At 49.9% G+C, this 24,365-nt stretch overlaps 1 protein-coding gene across 1 annotated transcript in view; it reads left to right on the forward strand.

Moving 5' to 3' along the window:
• LOC307077081 (rapamycin-insensitive companion of mTOR-like) overlaps window positions 1-23,951 on the forward strand; it is a 30,679-nt gene extending 6,728 nt beyond the window's left edge. Inside the window, exons 9-37 of the mRNA XM_079738360.1 lie at window positions 1,476-1,543; window positions 2,575-2,642; window positions 2,754-2,836; window positions 4,061-4,148; window positions 4,318-4,408; window positions 4,532-4,598; window positions 4,766-4,846; window positions 5,213-5,313; window positions 5,472-5,637; window positions 5,943-6,044; window positions 7,096-7,142; window positions 7,461-7,596; window positions 8,024-8,223; window positions 8,347-8,473; window positions 9,515-9,679; window positions 9,937-10,013; window positions 10,154-10,232; window positions 10,343-10,452; window positions 10,612-10,699; window positions 10,854-10,946; window positions 11,048-11,154; window positions 11,614-11,843; window positions 12,745-13,897; window positions 16,497-16,756; window positions 18,341-18,541; window positions 19,213-19,365; window positions 20,197-20,320; window positions 21,483-21,621; window positions 21,971-23,951. Coding sequence (XP_079594486.1) covers window positions 1,476-1,543; window positions 2,575-2,642; window positions 2,754-2,836; window positions 4,061-4,148; window positions 4,318-4,408; window positions 4,532-4,598; window positions 4,766-4,846; window positions 5,213-5,313; window positions 5,472-5,637; window positions 5,943-6,044; window positions 7,096-7,142; window positions 7,461-7,596; window positions 8,024-8,223; window positions 8,347-8,473; window positions 9,515-9,679; window positions 9,937-10,013; window positions 10,154-10,232; window positions 10,343-10,452; window positions 10,612-10,699; window positions 10,854-10,946; window positions 11,048-11,154; window positions 11,614-11,843; window positions 12,745-13,897; window positions 16,497-16,756; window positions 18,341-18,541; window positions 19,213-19,365; window positions 20,197-20,320; window positions 21,483-21,621; window positions 21,971-22,060 — 4,494 coding nt within the window. The 3' untranslated portion in view covers window positions 22,061-23,951. The remainder of the gene's footprint in view (window positions 1-1,475; window positions 1,544-2,574; window positions 2,643-2,753; window positions 2,837-4,060; window positions 4,149-4,317; window positions 4,409-4,531; window positions 4,599-4,765; window positions 4,847-5,212; window positions 5,314-5,471; window positions 5,638-5,942; window positions 6,045-7,095; window positions 7,143-7,460; window positions 7,597-8,023; window positions 8,224-8,346; window positions 8,474-9,514; window positions 9,680-9,936; window positions 10,014-10,153; window positions 10,233-10,342; window positions 10,453-10,611; window positions 10,700-10,853; window positions 10,947-11,047; window positions 11,155-11,613; window positions 11,844-12,744; window positions 13,898-16,496; window positions 16,757-18,340; window positions 18,542-19,212; window positions 19,366-20,196; window positions 20,321-21,482; window positions 21,622-21,970) is intronic.
• The last annotated feature ends 414 nt before the right edge of the window (window positions 23,952-24,365 follow it).

Consider the following 24,365-nt stretch of genomic DNA (forward strand, 5'->3'; position numbering starts at 1 on the left):
GTCCAAAAGAAACGCTTGAGCACGGCCCCTCTGCTTAATCACCGTACTTCAGTTTGGTATGGTAGGCCAGCCTGAATGTCATTATCTCTGAGAAAAGTGTCAAACTGACGGTTATTCAGACCTCGCGCTCTGAAGAAATGTACAGTTTTTACAACCACACTCATAACATGATCCATTTTTAGTGTTTTGCAACACAACGCTTCTTGATGCAAACTACAGTAAAATGCCCAAAACTCTTGTCCCCCATATGCGGTCTGTACTTTCTCTCGGAATTTTGTCGCAACGCCTGCCTTTCTCCCGACCATTGATGGTGTGCCATCTGTAGCCAGGCTGACGGCAGGGGACCAGTCCACCCCGACCTTGTCCAGCGCTCCAACGAGAGAGCTGAATATGTCATTCGCTGTTGTAGTGTCCTTCATAGGCACCAACTCAAGGAACTCCTCAGTGATGTCAAAGTCTATTCAACACCCCGAATAAATATGGCCAGTTGAGCAATATCTGTAACATCAGTGCTCTCATCAATTGCAACCGAAAAAGCAATAAATTACTTGATTTTGTCATTCATTTGGCTGCCCAAGTCTCCAGAGTTCTGTTACCCTATCTGCGACAGTGTTCCTCGACAGACTAATGTTAGCAAAGGCAGATCGCTTTTCAGGGAACACGAATTCTGCAGCCTTCAGCATGCATTTTTTCATGAACTCACCATCAGAAAATGGCTTGGATGCTTGCACTATCTCGTGAGCAATAAGGTAGCTGGCTTTCAATGCTGCATCACTGACCTTGCAGCTGAAAGTAAAAGTAGACTGCTGTTTCTTCAGACCAGCTAACAATTTGTCTATCTCTTTTTTTCTTAGTTGTTCTTTCAAATGGTGATATTTTTCTTTATGAAGAGTCTCATAGTGGCGCTGAATATTATATTCTTTGAGCACTGAAACTTGCTGATTACATACCAAGCACACTGCTTTTGTATTCACCTCTGTGAATAAATAATTCTCAGTCCAATTTTCTTGGAAAACTCTGTGTCCACAAAGACATTTTGTTTATGGGGATGCCACCCTTGATAACTTCTTAATTGTGGTGAAACAAGGACAAGTGTGGAATTCCTTCCTTTTTTTATTTTGGCTGCCCCCTAGCGGCTGGATAACTCATCACAGGAATGGGATAGAGACTTGCTTTTTTTTTGACATACTCAGAAATGTATGCTCCACAAGTCGCGGGCCTGATCAAATCATCTTGCGGGCCGTGTGTTTGACACCCCTGCTCTAAACCGACTGTATCAGTGTATGGAAAAAGATACATGAGACATCCCATAAACACCAAGCCACTATAGCTACATTGATGTCATTTAATACCAATAGCAGCATGTCTATATTAATAGAGATGTCTAAAGGGTTGCTTACAGCCCTCTGTGTTAACCCCGGGTGTTACTTTATTTAATTGAGTCAATATTTGCAAACATGTCTTTTGCTTTGCAGCAAATCCTGGCCCCATTCACGGATTTCCACTACAGGCACAACGCAGACACGTCAGAAGGGCAGCTCAAGTGAGTGTTGTGTGTTCGAGAGAGTGCATGTTGAGGGCTCGGCGTGAGGTGGTCGATTTGGGATTGTCCCCTTACAGTCACACTACATGCGTCCGTCGACGGTAGTGATCGACCAATATAAAGGCCGGCATTATCAGCCGATATTTTAGTTTTTTACGTGTATCGGCATCGGCCGATTTTTTTTTTCCCATGTTTTTTATTTATTTATTTTTTTCTGCATGATATACAGACATATAGATAACTATTCCTTTTTTAAATTGAGACTTGTAACATTTGTTATCATCATTGTGTAATTTTTATGATGTAAATTGAGGGCGCAAAAGCAGTATCGGCTCCAAATATCGGTTCAAGAAAATCTGTATCGGTCATCGGCTAAGGCTGATGAAAATTAATCTGTATCGTATTGGTCCTAAAAAATCCATATCGGTCGATCCCCAGTCGACGGATCTCATTGACTTTGCATGGGGCACTCTCGAAACTGTGGGTCCATCTGTTCTGTCGGCTCTGTTGCCCGCGTCAAAAAGTTGAGAAATGTTCAACTTTTTAGGCAGCGACAGATCCGTCGGCCAATCAGATCGCGTTATGCAAATATAAGTAATTACACTGTCTAATGAAATCGCCTTTGTAATACAACCTGGGAAAACACATGGATACGTCAAAAAGCCCCAATCCGTCAACGGACGCATGTAGTGTGACCTTAGGGTCAGTGTACCGACCGGTGAATAGCGTTGATAGTTCCTTGCGTTAAATCCTCCCTGAAAATAGCCCTTCAATTTGAATGTTTATGAAATTACATTGTAGTTCAACAGCCATGATTATAGTGTTTTTGTCAGGATTGCTTTACGTTCTGTGTTTACAGATATGCAATGAAGTCAGTTCCAGGTTTTTATCAAATAATCGCGAGCTTTCTTCTGACACAGATAAACGATTATATTTGTAAGATGATGTTGTTGTACCTACTGTGGTGTTGGTTCTTGTTTCAATGAACGTTTTGTTTTCACCGGTTGATGTGTGTGTCGGTCTCTCCTCAGGGAGGATCGGGATTCCCGCTTCCTGTCCAGTCGGATGGCCATAGTAGCAGCGTTCCGTTCCTGGTCCGGTATGTGTCTTATGATTCACACATTTACACTTTAAACACATGTTATGGGATTTCATGTGTGGTTTGACTCTTGCTGCTTTTCTGTCTTTCTGTCTGTGTTTGTGATTCAAGGGATTATCAACTTATGCAAGGCCGGGAATTCTGGAATCCAGTCTTTGATTGGCTTACTCAGCATACCTAACATGGAAGTTAGGGTGAGTAATGGCTAACTCTTTCTCGGCTCTTTTAATGAATGCGGTGGTGGCAGTTGGTGTTATTGTTTGATCATAAAACATCAAACGAGAGGTGTGTTGCAGCCACAAACCTCTGTGAGTCAGTTATATTAACTAGAAGTCATTTTCATTTTCTCTTTGATGTAGTGATGGAATTTCACATTTCAAATGAACCAAGCAGTTTTTCCCCCACTTGAAATGGAGGCCCATGAATTCAGTGAGATGAACCTCCGGAAAGCAACATCTGAGTACATTTGCTACAGCTATGATGTCTTTGAATCAAAAAGGGGTTGCATCATTGATGAAAAAAGTAATTTTAGGACACTTCTTGACACCAAAGCATTTGATGTAATAGAACATGATCAAGAGAAGATACAGGCAGCGAACTACCAAGCGTCTTCGATGAGGCAATGGGTGTATGGGATTCTCATTCTCAGCAGTATAGGCTAGGAGCCTAGTAACTTGTCAACTCAAATACTGAGACTCTTGAGTTGATGAACGGTTCATTGTGAAACCAGGCCGGGGTGAGGTTGGGGTGACACCATCTTAAAGGATTGAGTTAGTCTATACTGGGACCGAGGGGAAGTGGGCCATAAGGCATAGGGGTGGTGTTAAGATCTCGTGGTTATATTGTCAGTAGAGGAAGAGAGATTTCTTTGAGGTGCTATGAGACTTCTTGCAAAGGCTTACTCAATTATAACTAACTGGTATAGAAGGTTATGTTTTATGTGGTGTGTTATTTGTATTTTCTTCAGTCTCGGCGTTTGGGCATAATGAGAAGAGCGAATGTAGAATAAGGAAAAGGGGGGAATAATCATAATGCATGTCTAGGGAACGTTGGTGTCAGCCACCAATCACAATGTGATTAGAGAGCGCAACATACGGGAGTAAATTATAGGTCAGACGTTGTAGGGTGACAGATTTACAGTACGAAGTTGCGGAACGATTGCAATCACAGCCGTGTGTGGGAGGAGAGTCTAATATTTCCCTCCAATCATCCGAATTGAAATGATGAAATGCACTTTAAGCAGTGTGTAGGAGTATGCACGGTTTAAAGGAAGGGAAAGGGTGCACAATTAGTTAATCGTTTGTCATTTTGCTGCTTAGTTCTCCTTGTAACCCTTTCAGTTTGGGTTGGCCTGTATGGGCAAAACAGTGTGTAAATGGTTAAGCTGACCGGCTCCTGAATGTTATTTCCCCCTACAGAAAGGCTTGCTGGAGGTCTTGTACGAGATATTCCGGCTTCCTCTGCCTATCGCAACCCAAGACTTCACAGAAGCTCTTCATAGTGTTGGTAAGTCAAAACGCCCATCACTTTCAGATTGTACCTCTTGATACACCATCTACCTAGTTTCCTATTGATCCTAGCCTCGCTCTGCGTAGCGTGTTGCGTCGGTCTCTGTGTGGGGGTCATTGGTCTTACTGATCTCCTCCTCACCCCCCCCCCCCCCCCCCCCCCCAAGACCCCAGCAGGGGCCAGGACAGCTGGAGACTCTCCGATGGCTTCGTGGCCGCCGAGGCCAAGGTCCTACTCCCCCACCGGGCTCGTTCCAGGTGAGCCCCTCTCTCCGCCAAGGCTATGCTAGTGCTGAGAATAGCAACCATAGCCACTGCTATGCTTGAAGCTGCTGTGTGTTGGTCAAGTTAATTGCTAATTCTTTGTTTGTTTATGCTCAGGCCTGACCTGATGGACAACTATCTTGCATTGGTGCTGTCGGCTTTCATCACTGGGGGCCTGTTGGAGGTGGGTTGATGCTCTCTGTCGGCCTGCAGTATGGGCCGGTTCTCGTAGCCAAACGGGGATGGCCAGTGTCTTGGTTTTATCCATTATATCTTTACGGATGCACTTCTTATCTGGTTTATCTTTGCAATGCTGTCATGCTCATGTTGCTGTTCCCCTGGCCGTCCTAGGGTCTGGTTGAAGTGGTGACCAGCAGTGAGGACCAGCTTGCTGTCAGAGCCACCATTCTCCTGGGAGAACTACTGCACATGGTAATGTAATGTTGGTGTTACGGGATGCAACAATCCGATTTTCAGGGCAATACTAATCACCAATTTAATTTATATTATACAGTGAAATATAGGCTAGAATTGTCTTTTTTTTTTTCGACATTCATTTAAAAGACAGAACAATGAATAACCTTTTAATATATTATGGATGATAGTGGAAGAGTCACTTGATTGGCTCCTGGAAAATGCTATTTTCTTATTGATCGGCCGAAGACATATCACATGTTTAGGCTTATATCACCCAATAATGATGTTGGTGTGTGTTATTGCTCCTCTCAGCTGCAAGGTAATATCAGTGGCTGATTGAAAAAAAAATCTTTTTCTCTTCTCCACCCTTGTCTTGTGCAGGCCAACACTATCCTGCCTCATTCCCACAGCCACCACCTGCATTGTCTCCCCACCCTCATCAACATGGCAGCCTCCTTCGACATCGCCCAGGAGAAAAGACAGTGAGTTCTGACATGGCACGGAAGCACAAACGAGTTCTGTTTCCCATCGCAAATGCTTCCTGCCCTCCTGCACTTAACCGTGTCAGACTCTGTGATGGTTATCTGAGAGAATATCTCAAGCCCTGCCACTCATATCTGCTGGTGCGGTGTTGTTCCAGTCGAGCGAGCGGGGCGGTCAACCATCTGAAGCGCTTCCATGAGAAGAAGAAGCAGGGACTGAAGCCCTGCAGCCTGTACCTGGACCACATCATCCGCAAGTCTGTGTCGGCGCACAGCCGCAGGGACACGCACACGCGGGCACACCGAGACATCTACGCCATCAAGGTACGTGGCAGACGATGGCCTACTTATGGACATTTCATTAAACGTTTAGCTGAAAAACAGCCCAAAACATAATGGATGATATTTGATCTAAAAACAGAAATTATGTAATCACTTATGTAATAAGTAATTTGGTATTTTATTAATTATAGCCATTGTACAATCCTTAATTATATATTACTGCAGTGTTTATGAGATTTCTCTTCCAACACTTAATATAACACAAATGTTCCTTTTGATGCATCACTATTTGTGCAACATGAAGGCATCTCTTTTTGTTTATTTGTGTTTTTCTTTATTGTGTGTAGGACACGGAGGAGGCTCTGATGACGAACCTAAGAGACAGCCAAATCCTAAACCACAAGCACAACCTGGAGTGGAACTGGCTGCTCATCGCCACCATCCTCAAGGTGGGCCTTACTGGATGTCTCATAACCTGAACTCGTCTGTAGCTGAAGGCCTCACTGTGCTTCCGTGTGATTGGTCCGAATCCTTTGGCACACACAATGCAACCCTGTTGCAAACCGTATTCAATTGTGCAGCCTACGCTACAAGGGGTCCTTACACTAAATGTCCACTATAGGGGGATTTATCAACCAACCAACCAACCGATTTGCAAAACATCGGTGGATGAATCGTCAAATAAAAAACTTTACTTTTTTAGACAAAAAAAACCCTTTTATTTTCAATAATAACTGGTGAACAGACCATTCTTTTGTATTCAACTGGAGATTAACAAACTTTGTAAAAAGTAGAGCATTTAGAAGATTTCCACATTTATTAAAATAAAAATTGAAGCTAAATTATCTGTAGCCTGGAACCGCTAGAGCTGCGCTTGCAGCCCCACTCGTCAATTCCCCGGTCAGTGATCTGCCTCATCCAGGTGGATGTCACATTGCAGTAGTGCTCTTTGATTTGAGGGACATGTACACATAAAGGCTCTGCAGGTCTCTGCACCCATGTTTAGGGCTGAACGATTAATCAAATTCCAATCGCAATCGCGATGTAATAGAACGCGATGTTGAAATCGCAAAGGCTGCGACTATAAAAGAATATATATATTATTATTTTTCTTTTACAAGAAGATTTATAATAATTTATATTATAAAGATGTTATAATATAAATTCATCTCAACACCTCGGCCTGGCCTAAAAGAAAGGGCAGTTTATATGTTGACTGCTTCCAATGTTGTGTTGGTCATACTAAAGAATGATTTATTGCCTTTGTAGTGAATAATACAGAACAAAAGGAACTTCATGAATTAAAAAAATTGCATATTAAATCCCAATCGCGATATGGGCCAAAATGATCGCATCATTGGATTATTTCCCCAAATGGTTCAGCCCTACCCACGTTGCGGTACGACCAGACGCCCGGTTGTCATGCTCTCACGTTGCTGAAGCTCGACCGTGTGCGGACCTGTTCACTCCTCCCATGATAACGTGTGTCTCTTCCCTCAGTGGCCAAACGTTAACCTCAGGAACAACAAAGACGAGCAGATGCACAAGTAAGATGTCCCCTTCCATCAGCAACCCCCCCATCTAGCCCTAAACCAACCTCCTGCCTGTTTTTCCACCTTAAACTGCTATAACACAAAACTAACGTTGCACTTTATTTTAGTATTTATGTATTGCATTTTAACTTTTTGAGTATGGAAGCTATCGGAGGAAAGGTGCGGTGATTGTCTGTCTTGAAGCTGCAGTGTCACAGTCGTTTCCTGTAAAGGATAATTAAAATGTCCGCTCTATTACCTATGTAAAAAGATGAGCTGCCGTGCTACACGGCCGCGTTGACCCTGCTCTCTTCTCTGTGGCGGTGCCTCCAGGTTCGTGCGGCGGCTGCTGTACTTCTACAAGCCCAGCAGTAAGCTGTACGCAGGGCTGGAGCTGGACCACTCCCGGGCCAGGCACCTCACCGTGGTGGGCTGCCAGTTCGTCGAGTTCCTCATGGAGTCCGGCGAGGTGAGAGAGCGCCGTTCCACCGCGGACACCGACACACACCCACCCTACCTTTTCATGGTGGACATTAAGGTTCCTTGGATGATCATGGTACCCTCAAAGTCAAAGTCGTTTGGTCGGACCGTGCAACAAGTTACATAGAGGACCGAAATTGCGTTTCCCCATCCTCCATATGTGCTATCAATATATTTACCAAACCTATAACATAATAACCTAATAGTACAAAAAGACGACAACAAACATATAACATAATAATAGTGCAATAAGACAACAACAAATGCACACAACATATATAGACAGACTAGATTATACAGAAAATAATATTCACAATGTTATGAGGTAGTTATTGTGGTTCAAATAAAGGTGCACTATAGTAAAGTGACCCCCGGTCCCCTAACCGAGACCCTCTCTCCCCCGTCGCCGTGAGCAGGAGGGCCAGGGCTACCTGGAAGAGCTGGTGAAGGACATGGTGTCCTGGCTGTCGCTGTCCTCGGGGCAGAAGCCCGAGAGGAGCCTACAGAGCAACGGCCTCATCACCACCCTCAGCCAACACTACTTCCTCTTCCTGGGGACGCTCTCGGCCAACCCGCACGGCGTCAAGCTGCTGGAGAAGTGCGGCCTGTTTCAGTGGTAGGTCGAGGCGGCGGGCCCACACCAAAAAATTGAAATAGACCTCTTTAATTTTCTTTTTAGAAATAAATGACTTTATTGTTAAGTGAAGTTTATTCCTTCTTCCGTTTCCCTTCCTTGCAGCCTGCTGAATCTGTGTTCGTTAAAGAACCAGGACGCTGTCCTCAAGCTGACCGTCTCCACTCTGGACTACAGCCGGGACGGCCTGGCCAGAGTCATCCTCTCCAAGATCCTCACCGCAGCCACCGATGTAGGCCACGCACCCACCCCCTCTGGCACTCACGCACTCACTCACTCACTCACTCACTCACGCACTCACTCACTCACTCACTCACTCACTCACTCACTCACTCACTCACTCACGCCCTCACTCACTCACTCACTCACTCACTCACTCACTCACTCACTCACGCACTCACTCACTCACTCACTCACTCACGCACTCACTCACTCACTCACTCACTCACTCACTCACTCACTCACTCACTCACTCACTCACTCACTCACTCACGCCCTCACTCACTCACTCACTCACTCACTCACTCACTCACTCACGCACTCACTCACTCACTCACTCACTCACTCACTCACGCACTCACTCACTCACTCACTCACTCACTCACTCACTCACTCACTCACTCACTCACTCACTCACTCACTCACTCACGCACTCACTCACTCACTCACTCACTCACTCACTCACTCACGCACTCACTCACGCACTCACACACTCACGCCCTCATGCACTCACTCACTCACTCACCAAAGCCCAAGCGTATAAACAAAGTAACATTTTAAGCTCCCTTGTCTTGACACCAGAGTCAAAAACGGGACAAAATGTGTCTCGATGATCGGAAACAGACATGCTCTGCAAACACTTCAGCTTCGCCTGCCGTGTGGAAGTGCTCCTTCAGTAGCATGGGAGTGGATTGGAAGCGGATGCACTCAAGGCTCGATCTATTCTCTTGAGCTGAGAATGACTCACTCACTCACTCACTCAGTCACTCACTCACTCACTCCGCACGCACGGACGCACGCACTCACTCACTCACTCACTCACTCACTCACTCACACTCACTCTCTCCCACACACTCACTCTCTCCCACACACTCACTCACACTCACTCTCACACACTCACTCACACACACTCCCACTCACACACTCACACACACTCCCACTCACACACTCACACACTCTCTCCCACACAATCCCAGATCCATAAACCTGTTGTCCGCTCTGTACCACTCTATTGGCCGGACTCACACCCCGTCCCCCTGCCTTGTCCGCTCAGGTCGGCCGCCTGTACGCCACCAAGCACCTGCGTGTGCTTCTGCGTGCGGGCGTGGAGTTCTTCAGCAGCTGGGGCATGGAGCTGCTGGTCACCCAGCTCCACGACCACAGCAAGGCCGTGTCCATGGAGGCGCTGGACATCCTCGACGAGGCTTGCGAGGACAAGGTAACACACACTCACTCACACACACACAATCAGGTTTTATGATGCTAGCGAGGGAGGTGTGGGTGTGTGTGTGTGTGTTTGGGGGGGGAGGAGACGGACATACTCAGCACTGCTCAGTGTTTGCATAAAAAAAAGAAAAGCTTTGTATGTCAGCTGGTAGATCGAGCATGGTTCCACTTTGCTGTTCATGCTGGTGTGTGTGTGTGTGTGTGTGTATGCGTGTTCTTTCTAACCTGGCGTGTCTTGCTGGTTCACAGGCCAACCTCCACGCTCTGATCCAGCTCAAACCGGCTCTGTCCCACCTGGGGGACAAGGGCCTGCTGTTACTACTCAGGTCGGTCCGCTCAGCACCACACCACAAAGTCTTGACAACAACATCCGTTCAGTCGCTGGTCCGCAAAGTCTTGGAAGTGACTTGGAAGTGCTTTGGAAAGTGCTTGTTTCACAACGTTAACGGACACGCTCTGTGTTTAGGTTCCTGTCCATACCTAAGGGCTTCTCCTACCTCAACGAGAGGGGCTATGTGAGCAAACAGCTGGACCGATGGCAGAAGGTAAGACCCCTGTTTACCGACGCTGCTCAAGATATGACTTTAGCTTCCTGTGACGACCACGTCTGAGACGGTGGTGGGACTCTGAACACGGGCTTCCTGTGTTGTGGCAGGAGTACAACCTGAAGTACGTGGACCTCATCGAGGAGCAGCTCAACGAGGCGCTGACCACGTACCGCAAGCCGGTCGACGGAGACAACTACGTCAGGCGCAGCAACCAAAGGTGAGGGAGAGAGGGTATAGGAGCTCACCCCCCACCCTCCAGCCGGCACCTTGTTCTTTAGACCGCATGCTGCCAGGGGACATACTGCTCTAATCGTCCCCTGAGTTCTTTTGTTTGAGACCTTTTGCTTAACCCGTCCTCCCTTTTTCATGACTCTAGGTTACAACGACCAAACGTCTATCTCCCTGTGCACTTGTACGGTCAGCTGGTCCACGACAAGACGGGCTGCCACCTGCTGGAGGTTCAGGTACCCCCCCCCCCAACAGCATTTACACTAATGTCATGCAGGATTTAGCTTATGAGTCTGAGTATTTTGCCGCAGAATATAACTGATGCGGGTTGATGACAACGTAAAGCTAACTACCTCCTGATGTTCTCCTCCTCCTCCTCCTCCTCCTCAGAGTGTGGTTCCAGACCTCAGCTACACGGTCCGCTCCCCGATGCTGGACACCTGGGAGGGCATCAAACATCTGAAGGCGGCTCTCTGGGCTCTGGTCGGTACCCGTTTGCGTTCACCTCCCCCCTCACGCTCACCCTGTGTGCCACCGCCCGCGGTGGAGAGAGATCTAACGGAGCCCCCTCTCTGTCCCTGCAGGCCAACATCGGCTCCTCCAACTGGGGCTTGAATCTCCTGCAGGAGGAGAACGTCATTCCTGACATCCTGGCCATGGCGCAGCACTGCGAGGTGCTGTCCATACGGGGGTAAGAGCCTGTGCTTAACGCCCGTGGCAATGACGTGTGTCGTTGTGGCGGCCTCCGCCATGTGGGAGGCAGAAGAAGAAGAGTTTCTGTTGTTGTCGCTGGATCACACTTGCAGTGAAGTCAACATCTCCAACCTACACCATCTTTTCCATCCCCCCACGCAGTTTCCGAGACCAGCATAACATGGTTTAACCCGCATTCAGTTTGTCTTCTCTGCTTTTTAGGTTTCGTTTTTTGGATTTATACATTTATGATGATCGTGATTATGACAAGCTAAAAAGGGTTACAGAAACGGATCATAGGACATGTGTGATAGGTTTGTCCCAGGTTTAGCTTTCCAACCACCATTGCAGTCATCTGAGTGTGTGTGTGTGTGTGTGTGTGTGTGTGTGTGTGTGTGTGTGTGTGTGCGTGTGCGTGTGCGTGTGCGTGTGCGCGTGCGCGTGCGCGTGTGTGCAGGACGTGCGTGTACGTGCTGGGGGTGATCTCCAAGACCCGGCAGGGCTGCGAGGTGCTGAAGCAGCGTGGCTGGGACGCGGTGCGCCACAGCCGCCGAACCCAGTGGCCCGTGACGCCCGAGGAGGTGGACGCCATGCTGACCTCGGAGCTGTCCTCGGTGCCCAGCACGCTCAGCCTGAACTCCGAGTCCACCAGCTCGCGCCACAACAGCGAGAGCGAGTCGCAGCCCAGTGAGTCGCGTGGATGGATTGGTTTTTTGGCGATTCGGCAATCGAGTAATCGAATTGCGATTATTTTTGACCGATATTGCTATTTAATATGCGTTTTTTTTTCATTTATTAAGTAGCTTATGATCTGTATTATTCACAATACTAAATTCTTTAGTATGACCGACACAATATTGGAAGCAGTCAACTTATGAACTGCTGTTTCCTTTAGGCCAGGCCGATGTGTTGAGATGAATTGATATTATAACGTCTTTATTTAACTATTGAATTTTAAAAGAAAAATAGATGTGAATCGTACTGGTTCCAGTCAGTAACGGTAACAAGTCATTCAATCAATTTATTCCATTTTTTGAATCGCAGCCTTTGCGATTTGCGTTTCGTGTTCTATTACATCTAATTGTTGGTCAAGCATGTTTGGTTGGCTCACGCAGAAGTATGGACGGGTTCGACAGTAATGGTTGGCTGAGGGTCCATGACCAGTTGAATGTCCCGTCAGGAGCGTTCAACTTTCAACCCACTAGCACGGGATCGGGCCGATGCTACAAAAAGAGACACAAATGTATATTTTGCATTATACTATTTAAAGCCTCCAGTGTTGTACGTAAATGGCTGTCTGCAGCGGAGATTGTTCAGTGTGTCCTGTTTGTCTTCGTTCAAATTAATGATTAAACATGTTAAGTACCAAAAGTCCTTTTTTTATGCTCAAACGCTGATAATGACTGAATCTCTCAGCGAGAGCCAGTAAAAATTGTCATAGGGCAAGTTAGTTTCAGTTATTTGTTACTAATAAGTAGTTTTGACTATTTAAAAAAAAAAAAAAATCAAAATCATTTCATTAAAAACATTTAAAAAGCATCCGCTTTGAGGCCATTTCTTAAGGTCTGTGTTGGCCTCTCGCCCGCAGGCATGTACATCATGGACGACGACAAGTGCGAGGTGCTGGACCACCTGGACGAGCCCAGCTACCTGCGCTGCAAGCCGGCCAAGGAGCGCAGCCCCTTCACCATCCTGGCCTCCACGCGCTTCGTGCGCAACCGCCTCATCAACTCCCTGTCGCTGCCCAGCAAGAAGCTGCGCTCCACCAGCGACCCCAAGATGCCGTCGGGTTCCCGCACGCCCACGGAGCTCAAGATGGGCATGCGGCGGAACCGCACGGTGACGGAGCCCTCGGGGTTCAGCTCCAGCCAGAGCGACGTCTTCACGCCCATGTTCAACGGCCGGGCCATGCCCAAGAGCCCCACCGTCAGCCTGGAGACCTCCTTCGTGGGGACGCGGGGCGACTCGGAGGAGCAGCTGTCCGAGGGCAGGCTGACCCGGGGAGGGGGGTCGTCCGGGGGCCTGGTGCTGGGTGTCCTCGGGGCGGGGCACGCGGCCGGGGACCCCCCCCCTGCCGGCGGTGGCGGCGGCGGCGGCCGGGACCGGGAGCAGAGCAGCCGGGAGCGGCTGGCAGGCGGCGACAGCGGCGGGGGCGGTTCCACTGTAGGAGGCGGCGGCGGCGGCGGCGGCGGCGGCGTCGGCGGCGGGACTCAGTTCAAGAGCCGCAGCCAGAGCTTTAACACGGACACGACCACCAGCGGCATCAGCTCCATGAGCTCCAGCCCGTCCCGGGAGACGGTGGGGGGGGCCGAGCAGACGGACCCCGAGCAGCCCGACTCGGCGGACTGCGTGAGCCTCAACACGGTGGTGTCGGCCAAGACGGACAAGACGCTGCTGACCCTGCTGTCGCCTCAGTCCCCCGAGTCGGACGGCCACGACGAGCCCAAGGCGGGCGCCGTGGCGCTGGCGCCGCCGGGCTCGTCGCACACCCTCCCGCGCCGGGCGCACTCCTTCAAGTCGCCGTCGGTGGCCAACGTCAAGAGCCTGGCGGACTGCAGCTTCATGTACACCAGCCCGCGCGACGCGCTGGGCTACGCCACGCTGAAGCGGCTGCAGCAGCAGCGCATCCACCCGTCGATGTCGCACAGCGAGGCGCTGGCGTCGCCCGCCAAGGACGTGCTGTTCACCGACACCATCACCATGAAGACGGGCAGCCTGGACTCCCGGCTCACGCCTCGCAGGTAGGGCCCGCCATTCCCCCCCCTGATGAGTGAGGGACACCCGGAGGTTAGCGAGGCAAAGTGGGTCCAGGGTGTCGCTGGTTGTCTTTAGAACAACGGGATTCGTACCTTTTCTGCTCGATTGTGGGGAAAAATCATAATCACCATTATTTTGGTCGGTGTTGAAATCCCGATTATTCAAACGATTATCTTTGAGTTTGGAAGCATGTTGTATTTATTCAGCATGTCTCTCCCAAAAAAAACTTTGTAACTGAGAAGTTTGAAATTTCGCCCTAAAAAAATACACAAAATGGTCCAAAATAAAAAGCTCCAATCTAAAATAATATACAGATATGTATCCAGCTGTTCTGCCCTTTCTATTAAACGGGGGGGGGGGGGGCCTGACTGACTGGACATCGGGATGGGGATGCACTGGAGAGGAAGGGAGGCGGGGATGACCTCTTTAGCAGGTGTAACACATGTACTGAATAAGTGTGTGTGTGTGTGTGTGGGTGGGTGTGCGTTTTATGCTTTGCACATGTCATGCCCCGCTCATCAGGCTGTCTCATTGGATCGAAGCGTGTGCCGCTGAACCCGGTGCGAGTCCTTACCGCAGGATGTCCCGGACGTTGGTCCCGCGGTGGGTGTGGCCGCTCGGTACACCGTAGGGTTCGAGCTTAGCCGAGTGTAGGCCTTTATTGTACTGTAGTGTCCCTGGGGCACGTAGTGGTGGACCTAGTGGTCCTCTCGTGCTCGTAGTCTAGTACTTAGTCCAGCCTCACTACACCCGCTGTCTTGTAGGACGGCAGGTTGATGTGATTCAAATGACCCTGACACCAACTAGTGGTCGTGTGTGTGTGTGTGTGTGTGTGTGTGTGTGTGTGTGTGTGTGTGTGTGTGTGTGTGTGTGTGTGTGTGTGTGTGTGTGTGTGTGTGTGTGTGTGTGTGTGCACTTACGTGCGCGTGTTAAGCATGCGCTTCCGTTTTGGGCCTGTTTGCGCTGCGGCCAGCTGCTTGTGTGTGTGTGTGTGTGTGTGTGTGTGCGTGTGCGTGTGCGTGTGCGTGTGCGCGTGCGTGTGCTCAGGCTGTCTGACAGGAGGAAAACGTGCGCCGACCCGTGCACCCTGGAGGCCCCGTACCGCCGGCTCTCCCGGACCCTGGGGGCCCGTTGGGTCGGGCCTGCGTCGCACCGGTAACGAAGAGTAGAAGTCTAGAGCCCGGTGTCGTCCAATCAGAGGAGCCGTTACACGTGTAGCGCCGGCGGTCAATGCAGTGACTCCTGTAGCCTCTATAGCCCCCTCACACCCACTGCCCCCTAGGGGACTGGTTACTGCCCCTCACCCACTGCCCCTAGGGGTCTGGTAACTGCCCCCCCCAACCCACTGCCCCCTAGGGGTCTGGTAACTGCCCCCCCACCCACTGCCCCTAGGGGTCTGGTAACTGCCCCCCCCAACCCACTGCCCCCTAGGGGTCAGGTAACTGCCCCTTGTCCTGCTTCCATAGACCCAGTGCTGTCTACTGTAGATCTGGTCCCACAGCTAGAGGGAGAGCTTAAGTTGTCTGCTCGTTGTGATTCAGATGAACGGTAGTTCATCTGAATCATCCCCCCCCCCCCCCCCCCCCCCCAGTAGAGTGAGTGCATTTTGCCTTTGGGTCAGGTGACCCAGTCCATCCTCAGAATCGTCCCCCCGTTCGGTCCTGGTTTGACTTGTGTCTGTAAAGCCTGTGTCGTCATGTTGTATCATTCTCGTTAGACTCTGATATTTTGCAGTTCTCTGACCAACAAATGCATCCAAATGTTATAGCGTGAAGAAATTGCAGCGCTCTTCTTAAGCAGGTTTGTGTGTGCGTGTGTGCGTGTGTGTGCACGTGTGTGTGGACATGCCGGGCCCCATCAGGCAATCCGAAAGGCCGCAGATGTTTGAAGAGCCCGGGCCTTACCGCAGGCTGTCTCAGGCCGTGTACCCCTGGTGGGTTGAGCCTGCTCGGCCTACACTAGCTAGCCAGCTTAGTGGATAGAAGCCACTGTTTCCTGGCTTTTTGCTTTCAAGCCGCTTGTACAGAGCGTCCTTCTCCTGTAGACCAGTTGTTTGCAGGTTGGTTTTGTCAAACTCCTCCCCTTGGCTCCTCCTCCTTGGGCCAGTCCCATAGACCAGCAGTTGTGTCGGTCCCTAGTGGTCTCCGACAGAGTGTCTGTCAATCAAGCTCTTTGTTTAGATCGGGGGTCCCTCGGTTGGTGACCCAGCCCTAGCTAGCATTCTCCCATCTCGTAGCACCACCCTCCTCTACCTCCCAGCCCTCTCCCTGCCCACCATCACCACCACCACCACCACCTCCATCACCACCTCCATCACCACCACCATCACCATCACCACCACCACCATCACCACCACCACCATCCCCACAACCACCATTGTCCCCGCCCACCTTACCGTGATCCCGCCCACTTCACCATGTCCCCACCCACCTCATGTCGTTACACCAACGCCTGGCCCCTCTGACCCTGTGCCCCCCCCAGTACCACCACCATCACCCCCACCGCCACCGTCACCATGTTCCCACCCACCTCATGTCGTTACACCAACGCCTGGCCCCTCTGACCCTGCCCCCCCGCCCCCAGGTTCCTGAAGGCGCTGAGCTTCGCCTCCCTGGACAAGGAGGAGCTGCTGAGCCCGATTAACCAGAGCACCCTGCAGCGCTGCTCGTCCGTGCGCTCCATGGTGAGCAGTGTGACGTACGGCTGCAGCGACGACTACATCGGCCTGGCCCTGCCCGTCTGCATCAGCGACATGTTCCACGTCCGCGATGCGCCCTACTTCCAGCAGAGGGCCAGCCCGCCCTCCGAGGAGAGGAAGTGCTTCCTGTTCGGGGACGGAGACGGTAAGGAACGGTTTATGGAGGAAGAAGTTATCATCGCAACTGTCAGCTGTCTGCATTTTTTTTTTTTTAAAGGAACGTATTGGTTGATGGTCCCTCGTTAACAAAAATATAAAAGACCAAAAATGGATGATGGTCCCTCCATTAAAAAAAATTTAAAATACAAACATATTGGATGATGGTCCCTCGTTAACAAAAATGTAAAAAAATGAAACGTATTGCATGATGGTCCCTCGTTAACAAAAATTTAAAAAACATAACATATTGGAAGATGGTCCCTCGCTAACAAAAATGTAAAAAACAAAATGTGTAGGATGATGGCCCCTCGTTAACAAAAAATAAAAAAACAGAACCTTTTGAAAAACTAAACGTATTAGATGATGGTCTCTCGTTTACATTTACGGAAACCCTTCTTGGATGTTGGTACCTTATTAAGGAGCAGGTTGCTGTTCTGCATTCAATCACATCAAGCACTCATCAAAGAGGATCTCAAGGCTCTTTATAGTTTCTTTACTGTGCCAGGAGCAGGGGAGGTCATAGCCTGACTCCTCCCCTATAGCCCCGCCCCCTCTCACGGTCACATGACAGCTGCAGAGGAATCAACGTAATCGACACGATCGGAGGACATGCGATTTAAAATTTGTTTAAAATAAACTAAAAGAAATATACAAAGAACGCCAGCGAGTGCTAATAATAGCGCCCTAATGAAGTTATATGGGGCAGGGCGAGCTTTAAGATCATGAAGGTAAAGCCTACGTAGGTACCCTGACACAGAGCAGCAAGCGGCTGTCATAGAATCCGTCAATCACCACGCTTCCAGTAGCACTGGCATGTCACGTTGTGCTTTCCCCTTGTGATGCATTGGCGTCAAAATAAGTATTTTGGTGAGCATGCACGTTGTTGCCAAAAAGCTGTCATTCTTAGCTTCGCAGCATGAATATAGTCTTTCCATCGAATTCCTTCGTACTTTGCCATCCCGTTGATTCATTGATTCACTCATGATCCAACTGGCACAACCTGCCTGAAGCTTTGATATTTGAATTTGCTAATAGACCAGCAAAGTCGTCTGTGTGCTGTAGTCTGGCGTGTTCTAGTCCAGTAGTGTATCATGACACCTTTCCTTACGTCGGCAAAAGGGACAAATTCAACAGTACATATAATAATAATAATAATAATAATAATAAATAAATAAATGCAGTTAATGTTGAAGAGTAAAATCAAGCGCTTTAAAGTGCAATAATACTGTTGAATAGTGACTCAGTCGGTGCCCGCATGCGTCGCTGACCCTGCCCCCCTTACCTTGTCCCCGCCCCCTTACCTTGAATGTGTCCCCGCCCACCTCAACGTGTCCCCGCCCCCTTACCTTGAATGTGTCTCCGCCCACCTCAACGTGTCCCCGCCCCCTTACCTTGAATGTGTCTCCGCCCACCTGAATGTGTCTCCGCTCACCTCAACGTGTCCCCGCCCACCTCAACGTGTCCCCACCCACCTTACCGCGTCCCCGCCCACATTGTTCTCCCCGCCCATCTCCCCATGTCCCCGCCCACCTGACCATGTCCCCGCCCCCCCTCCCCCCTGCCCCCACAGAGCGCCCCCCCATCCCGGTGCTGCGGCAGCAGTTCAGCATCTCGGAGCTGATCGCCAGCCGCGGCGAGGGCCAGAGCCCGGCGGGCGGCGACGACTCGGGGCTGCAGGAACACACGGAGGACAACTGCCTGTACTGCGTGGGGGCCGTGGTGATGGGCTTCCCCGCACAGCTGCTCATCAACGGCACGCACTCGCGCACCGGTGAGGGGCCACGCACGCACGCACGCACGCACACACACACACACGCACACGCACGCACCGGTGACTGGCCACGAGCGTACCAACACGCACTGCTGTGTGGCAGTGCACTGGTTGGAGAGGGGATGGGAGGGAGTGGCGCCTGACCATGCTCACTGGATTCTGTGTGCGGACACGCACGCATGCACCGCACGCACGCACGCATGCACCGCACACACGCACCGCACATATGCACCGCACGCACCGCACACACGCACCACACGCACCGCACACTCCACACGCTCCCTTCTGTGACGCCACACACCAATAAATCCTCTTTCCTTGGTTTTATTCTTTTTTTTTTACAATTCAACTAGTGTCAGATTGTGGCTACTCATTACATAATGTGACATTATGATGACATATTTCATATTTTTATGTTCATGACCTTTCCTAGTGAAACTGGGGAGAAACTGTAGAATACCCATTGGTCATCGGTGAACAATACAAGCGCGTTGGATGTCATTTCACAACGGCGTCATAGCGCTGGAGAGGAACAGTCAGAGCGCCTTTTTAAAATCCGTTCCAACGTCACCCTTGACCCCATCCCGCACACGCTCAGACGCACCCGTCAAGACACGCCCCCAACCCCGCTGCGTGCCATGTTAACCCTCCCCCCCCCCCCCCCCCCCCAGACTACGTGGAGTTTGCGTCGTGGAGCAGCCAGAGCGGGGGCCACCGGCTGGAAGCCATGCCCCCGTCGTTCTCGGGGGGGTCGGGCTGCAGCGATGCCGCCGTGTCCCAGGGCTCCGTGTGCAGCACGCCCACGCCCGGGGACGTCGTCGTGGGTGAGAGAGAGCTGCTTCTGTTGTCCCCTCTTACCCCCCCACCCCCTGACCCCACATACTGTATGTTGCACGTCATTGTATTTAAAAAATAGTACCTAGTATTGTGTAGCATCTTATCCAAGCTAGCTTTGTCGTGTACCGACAGCGGTGTATTGTTGTTTCTCTTCCCTCTGACAAATGTACTGAGTGTGAGTCGCTTTGGATGAAAGCGTCGGATAAACGCCCTGATGTCAATGTTTTTGTTGGTGTGCTCACAATGCCCTCAATCTGGGGGTAACTCACCAGTTTTACCTGTGTACCCCTTGGTGGGGGACAACAGGGAAGGCTTCAAAGCAGTTCATCATGGACTCGAACCCTGGTCTTAGCGACTTTTCAAACAGACTTTTAGCGTGATACCCAGCATAGGGCCGGGGATCGGTGATACTCAGAGTTGGGGATTTCGATAGAGTAGGGTTTCGATAGAGTAACTGTAAATTGTCCTTAAGAGGCACTTTGTTTTACAACAGTAGTCATGGTAGTAAAAGAAAACACACCAACCAAGCAAACAAACAAAAAGTAATCAGAGATCCATCACGTCATAATAAACGGGTAGTGGGTAATAAAGTGACCTTTAATCCCAGAGAGGGAATAAAGTAGGGCGTGTTAGAGCTGTGTCTATCGGAGGCGCACCTTGGGAGGGAAACCCTGCCCTCCCTTTACAGCCTCTATTCAGTCTACAGATTGTATCTGTGTGTCTCATCGACCATAGTCCCCGCGCTCCCACGTACCGGGGTAGCGCGTCAGCGGGATTGCCCCGGCGCTGACCGCCTCCTCTTCCTGTGTGTGTGTCAGCCGGCAGGGCGCTGTTGGAAGACGCCCCCGCCTGTCGCCCCCTGCTGAGGAAGGAGGTGCTGCGGCTCATCGTCAACCTGAGCTCCTCCGTGGGCACCAAGGGCCACGAGACAGGGCTGCTGACGTAGGGACACGCCCACACACGCACGCACACTGGGGCTGGGCGATTAGTCGGATTGTGATCGCGATGTTGGATTTTAGCGTCAAACGATCGCAAAATTAACGTAACCGATTTGTTAGATTTTTTTATTTTTTTTAATGATCTGTAGAAAGGGCAGAAAGGCTGGATACATATCTGTATATCATTTTAGATTGGAACATTTTCTTCTTTCTCCTTTTTAAGGGGAAATTTCAAAGTTCGGGGAAAAACGTTTTTTCGGAGAGACATGCTGAATTAATACATGTTTTCAAACTCAAAAATAATCGTTTGAATAATTGTGATTTCAATATTGACCAAAATAATCGTGATTATGATTTTTCCCATAATCGAGCAGCCCTAACGCACACCTCATCCAGTGGAGACATGTACTCACACACACCTTTTTTGATGATTATATTCTGTATTTATATATTTATATGAAAGGGACACGCACACACGCACACACGGACATGTTCAAACACAGACACACAGCAGGCACACGCACACCTCATCCAGTGAAGACATGTACTCACACACACCATTTTTGAGGATTATATTCTGTATTTATACAAAAGCAAATCGTAGAATTAGTTATAGAGACAATATATAGAGACATTTTATATATTTGTGGCAGACATTCAAGGGAATCCTCCCCCGGGAGAGTCGAATGCTCCCTTATGCACAAATCGTCATCTACTGCTCTGAGCCTGTGCATTTGTCTGGGTTTTTCAAAACATTGCGTGTAGAGAGCGACCAACGTGTTCCTGTTTCTCTAAAAGGGCTCATGTCATGCCACCAGGTGCGATCAGCTGGTACAAGCCGTTTGGCATCGGGAAGGAACGATTTTCATAGGGACATCACCAAGTTGGGCGTGTCGACCTAGGTGCACGCCGGATGGATCGGTCCACCAGCCTACCCAGTGGACCGTAGCAGATCTAATCCTTCATAAATCTGGGTGGACACGCCCACTTATGATGTCACAACGGCTTGTACCAGCTCATCACACCCACGCCTGGTGGCCTGCCATGAGGCCTTTAAGGGCGATGTGTTGTCGTGCGTGGAGAGTGATGTGTTGTGGTGCGTGGAGAGTGACCTCTCTGTGCTGTGTTGGCGGTTCCCCCCCCCCCCCCCCCCCCCCCCCCTGCAGGATCAAGGAGAAGTTCCCGTATGCGTTTGACGACATCTGCCTGTACTCGGAGGTGTCTCACCTGCTGGCCCACTGCATGTTCCGCCTGGCCTCGCGCCGCTTCATCCAGGAGCTCTTCCAGGACGTGCACTTCATGCCCGTACGTCCCTCCATCACACAACCTCGGCCGCGTTCCATGAAAACACTGTGTTTTCATGGAATGCGGCCGATCAGGTCTCCTTTGCATCTGATTGGATCTGCTGATTTTTAGCCAATCACATTCCGCAACATCCATTACTTAAATATCCCTTAAAAGCCTTCAGGGCTTTTCTTTGTTCATCCTTCGTCGGATTACGGTCACACGCCCTAGACCAGATTCAACCCCTTCAATAGCGGTTGTAGAATTGTCCAAAATGGCGCCGTCTTTATCACTCGCTGGTGTCTGCTGATTGGGCGACAGGAATTGGTTCCGCTGGCCCCGTGTGGTCACGCTGCTGTTCTGTTTCCAGATGTACGAGGAGGCGGACGCCATCCTGACCAAGTCCCCCAAAGCCGTGGAGGAAGACGCAGACCCCGAGGCCCCGACCGACGACTCCTGATCCATCCCGGACCCCCTCCCCGCCCCGCACAGCTCCACTCTGACCGCCCGGCCCCCTCTGCACACACACACAGGCGTACACACACACGCACACACACGCATACGTACGCACACGCACACACGGACATACACGCACACACATGCGCATGCAGACATGTGCACACTAACAAGTACCCACACACACGTGCACAAACGGGCTGCGAGGATGAGAGTGCAGGAGACTGAACAAGACAATGAGGGGGGGGGTGGGGGAAGAGGCAGGAGGAGGAACGGAGGACATTGTTTTGCGATGTGTGACGGTCGGCGCTACACAAACAACACCTGAGGGTCAGGGGCTGGTGATGTTCCGGTGCCAACAACAACAACAACAACAACAACAACAGTAGTTGTACCCCCTCGCCCGTAGCGTTGTCTCGGGCAGGAAGTGGGAGCCCATCCATCCAAGATGGCGTTCAGGTGTTTTCCCGGGCGGTCGAGGTCTTGTCCGCTGTTGCGCGGCGGACCCCCACCGTCTTTAAAAGAAGCAAAAAGAAACGCGGCACAAGCCACCGCCGGCAGAAAGCGCCTGCGTTTTCTCTTCTTCCAGAGGCGGTGCTTTCTCTCGGTCAGGAGATGGATAGGGCATGCTGTCGTGTCTATCAAGTGATGGCTTTTATTTTATTTGTTTGTTTTGTATTTGTTTTATCCCCCCCCCCCCTCCCCAAGCCCATCATATTGTTTCCTTTTTAAGAAGAAAAAAAAAACACTACACAATGTCTTGCTATTTAACGTATAATAATAAAAAAGAAAAAGCCTACTTTACGGCCCCTAAGGGCTCACGTCCTCTCCCACAACGCTCCGTGTGCTGCCAGGCTGACATCGCTTGCTTCTCTTCCTCCTTTTCTCCTTCTTCCTCCTCCTCCGTAGCCTCTCGTTAGCCTTGTCACGCTGAACACTTTTGTATTTTGTAAATCTCAAGACAATCAAACCCTAGCGAGTGTCGCTTTCAAGTTTAGTTTATTTCCCCGGAACGCTGACACAGCCGTACCCGGAGACACCGGCGCGTCTTTGCTTTACTTCACCCTGCTAGTTTACAGCCCCCCCCCCCCTTCTCACCCACAGCGAGGCCCTCAAAAACCTGGCGAGAGCTTCGGCTTTCACGGACTCTACAGCCCGTCGCCGGGGCCCTCTCTGCAACCCTCTCCCTTGCCTGCTGTTTCTTTCTCGTTCGATAGGTACTGCTTTAACTCTCGGCCTGGCCCTCACCCCTCCCTCACTAAGGACCCTGTCCATGGGGTGAGGCCCCGAGCTGTCCCATGCCCCCGCCCCCCGCTGCATGCACCCAGTAGCATGGCACGGCTGTGGACCACCAACCCTACCACCACCCCCCCTCCTCACTTGCTTTTAAAGACGTTTTTCACTTACGGTAAGGCTGCCTTTAGATGTCGCAGTTTAGATTGCCGTAAGTCTAATTTATCTCTGACACGTTGGGTTTTATTTCTTCCCACAATGCAATATCACTGTCTGTGGTTGGCTGAGATGGGGGGAGCGATATGCGATGATTAATTCCAGGGAAATTGATCAGTTTCCGTCGGGCTTGTTTTTGTTATGTTTTTTGCTATTATGCTGCTACACAAAATGGACTCATAGAGAGATGATTCATAGATCAGTGGAGCGACGCCAGAACCGGTCTATTTATTGTATGTCTGTACCATAAAGTGAGTTCCACCAGAGAAGAAAAAAGTTATTTATATTTTTTTTCCTCAAGACTGTATTATAATTTAAAAGATTTTTTTTGTTTTTGTCGCCTGAAATCGTGGTTTCCCTTGTATAATGTGTACAGTATGTTTTGGGGGCATTGCTGACCTAAAGAAAACATACAATCCTATCTAAGGGATGCATTGTTAATAAAAACGAAACATTGATACCCAAAAGCATTCTGTCCTCCATTTTATCTTGACTTGTATCACATACTAAAGCTATTTAAATCCTTGTCCAACCCCCTTACAGAAGATAAAATGTTGAACACTGCTGATAAATAGCCCGCTAATTTCAGAGAACAATCAATAATCAATCACTGTATTAAGCGCTCATAGTAGAAGTGTAGCAATTATATACTAATAAATGCAGCGGACCATTCTGTCAATCGTACTTTCAGAGACTAGGTTAATTGAGTAGCCTCAGAGACTCAGATGTAGAGCTTTTTTTGCATCGATGCATTTATTACACACTATAGAAACATTTGCTTTACAAAATAGAGGTTAATTGCTGGAGTGTTTCCATTCGCTTTTCAATAAACACTATCCCTGTGAAATACAATCCTGAAT

The sequence above is a fragment of the Pollachius pollachius genome (assembly GCF_949987615.1).
Source record: "Pollachius pollachius genome assembly, chromosome: 1".
In the NCBI taxonomy this organism is placed as follows: domain Eukaryota; kingdom Metazoa; phylum Chordata; class Actinopteri; order Gadiformes; family Gadidae; genus Pollachius; species Pollachius pollachius.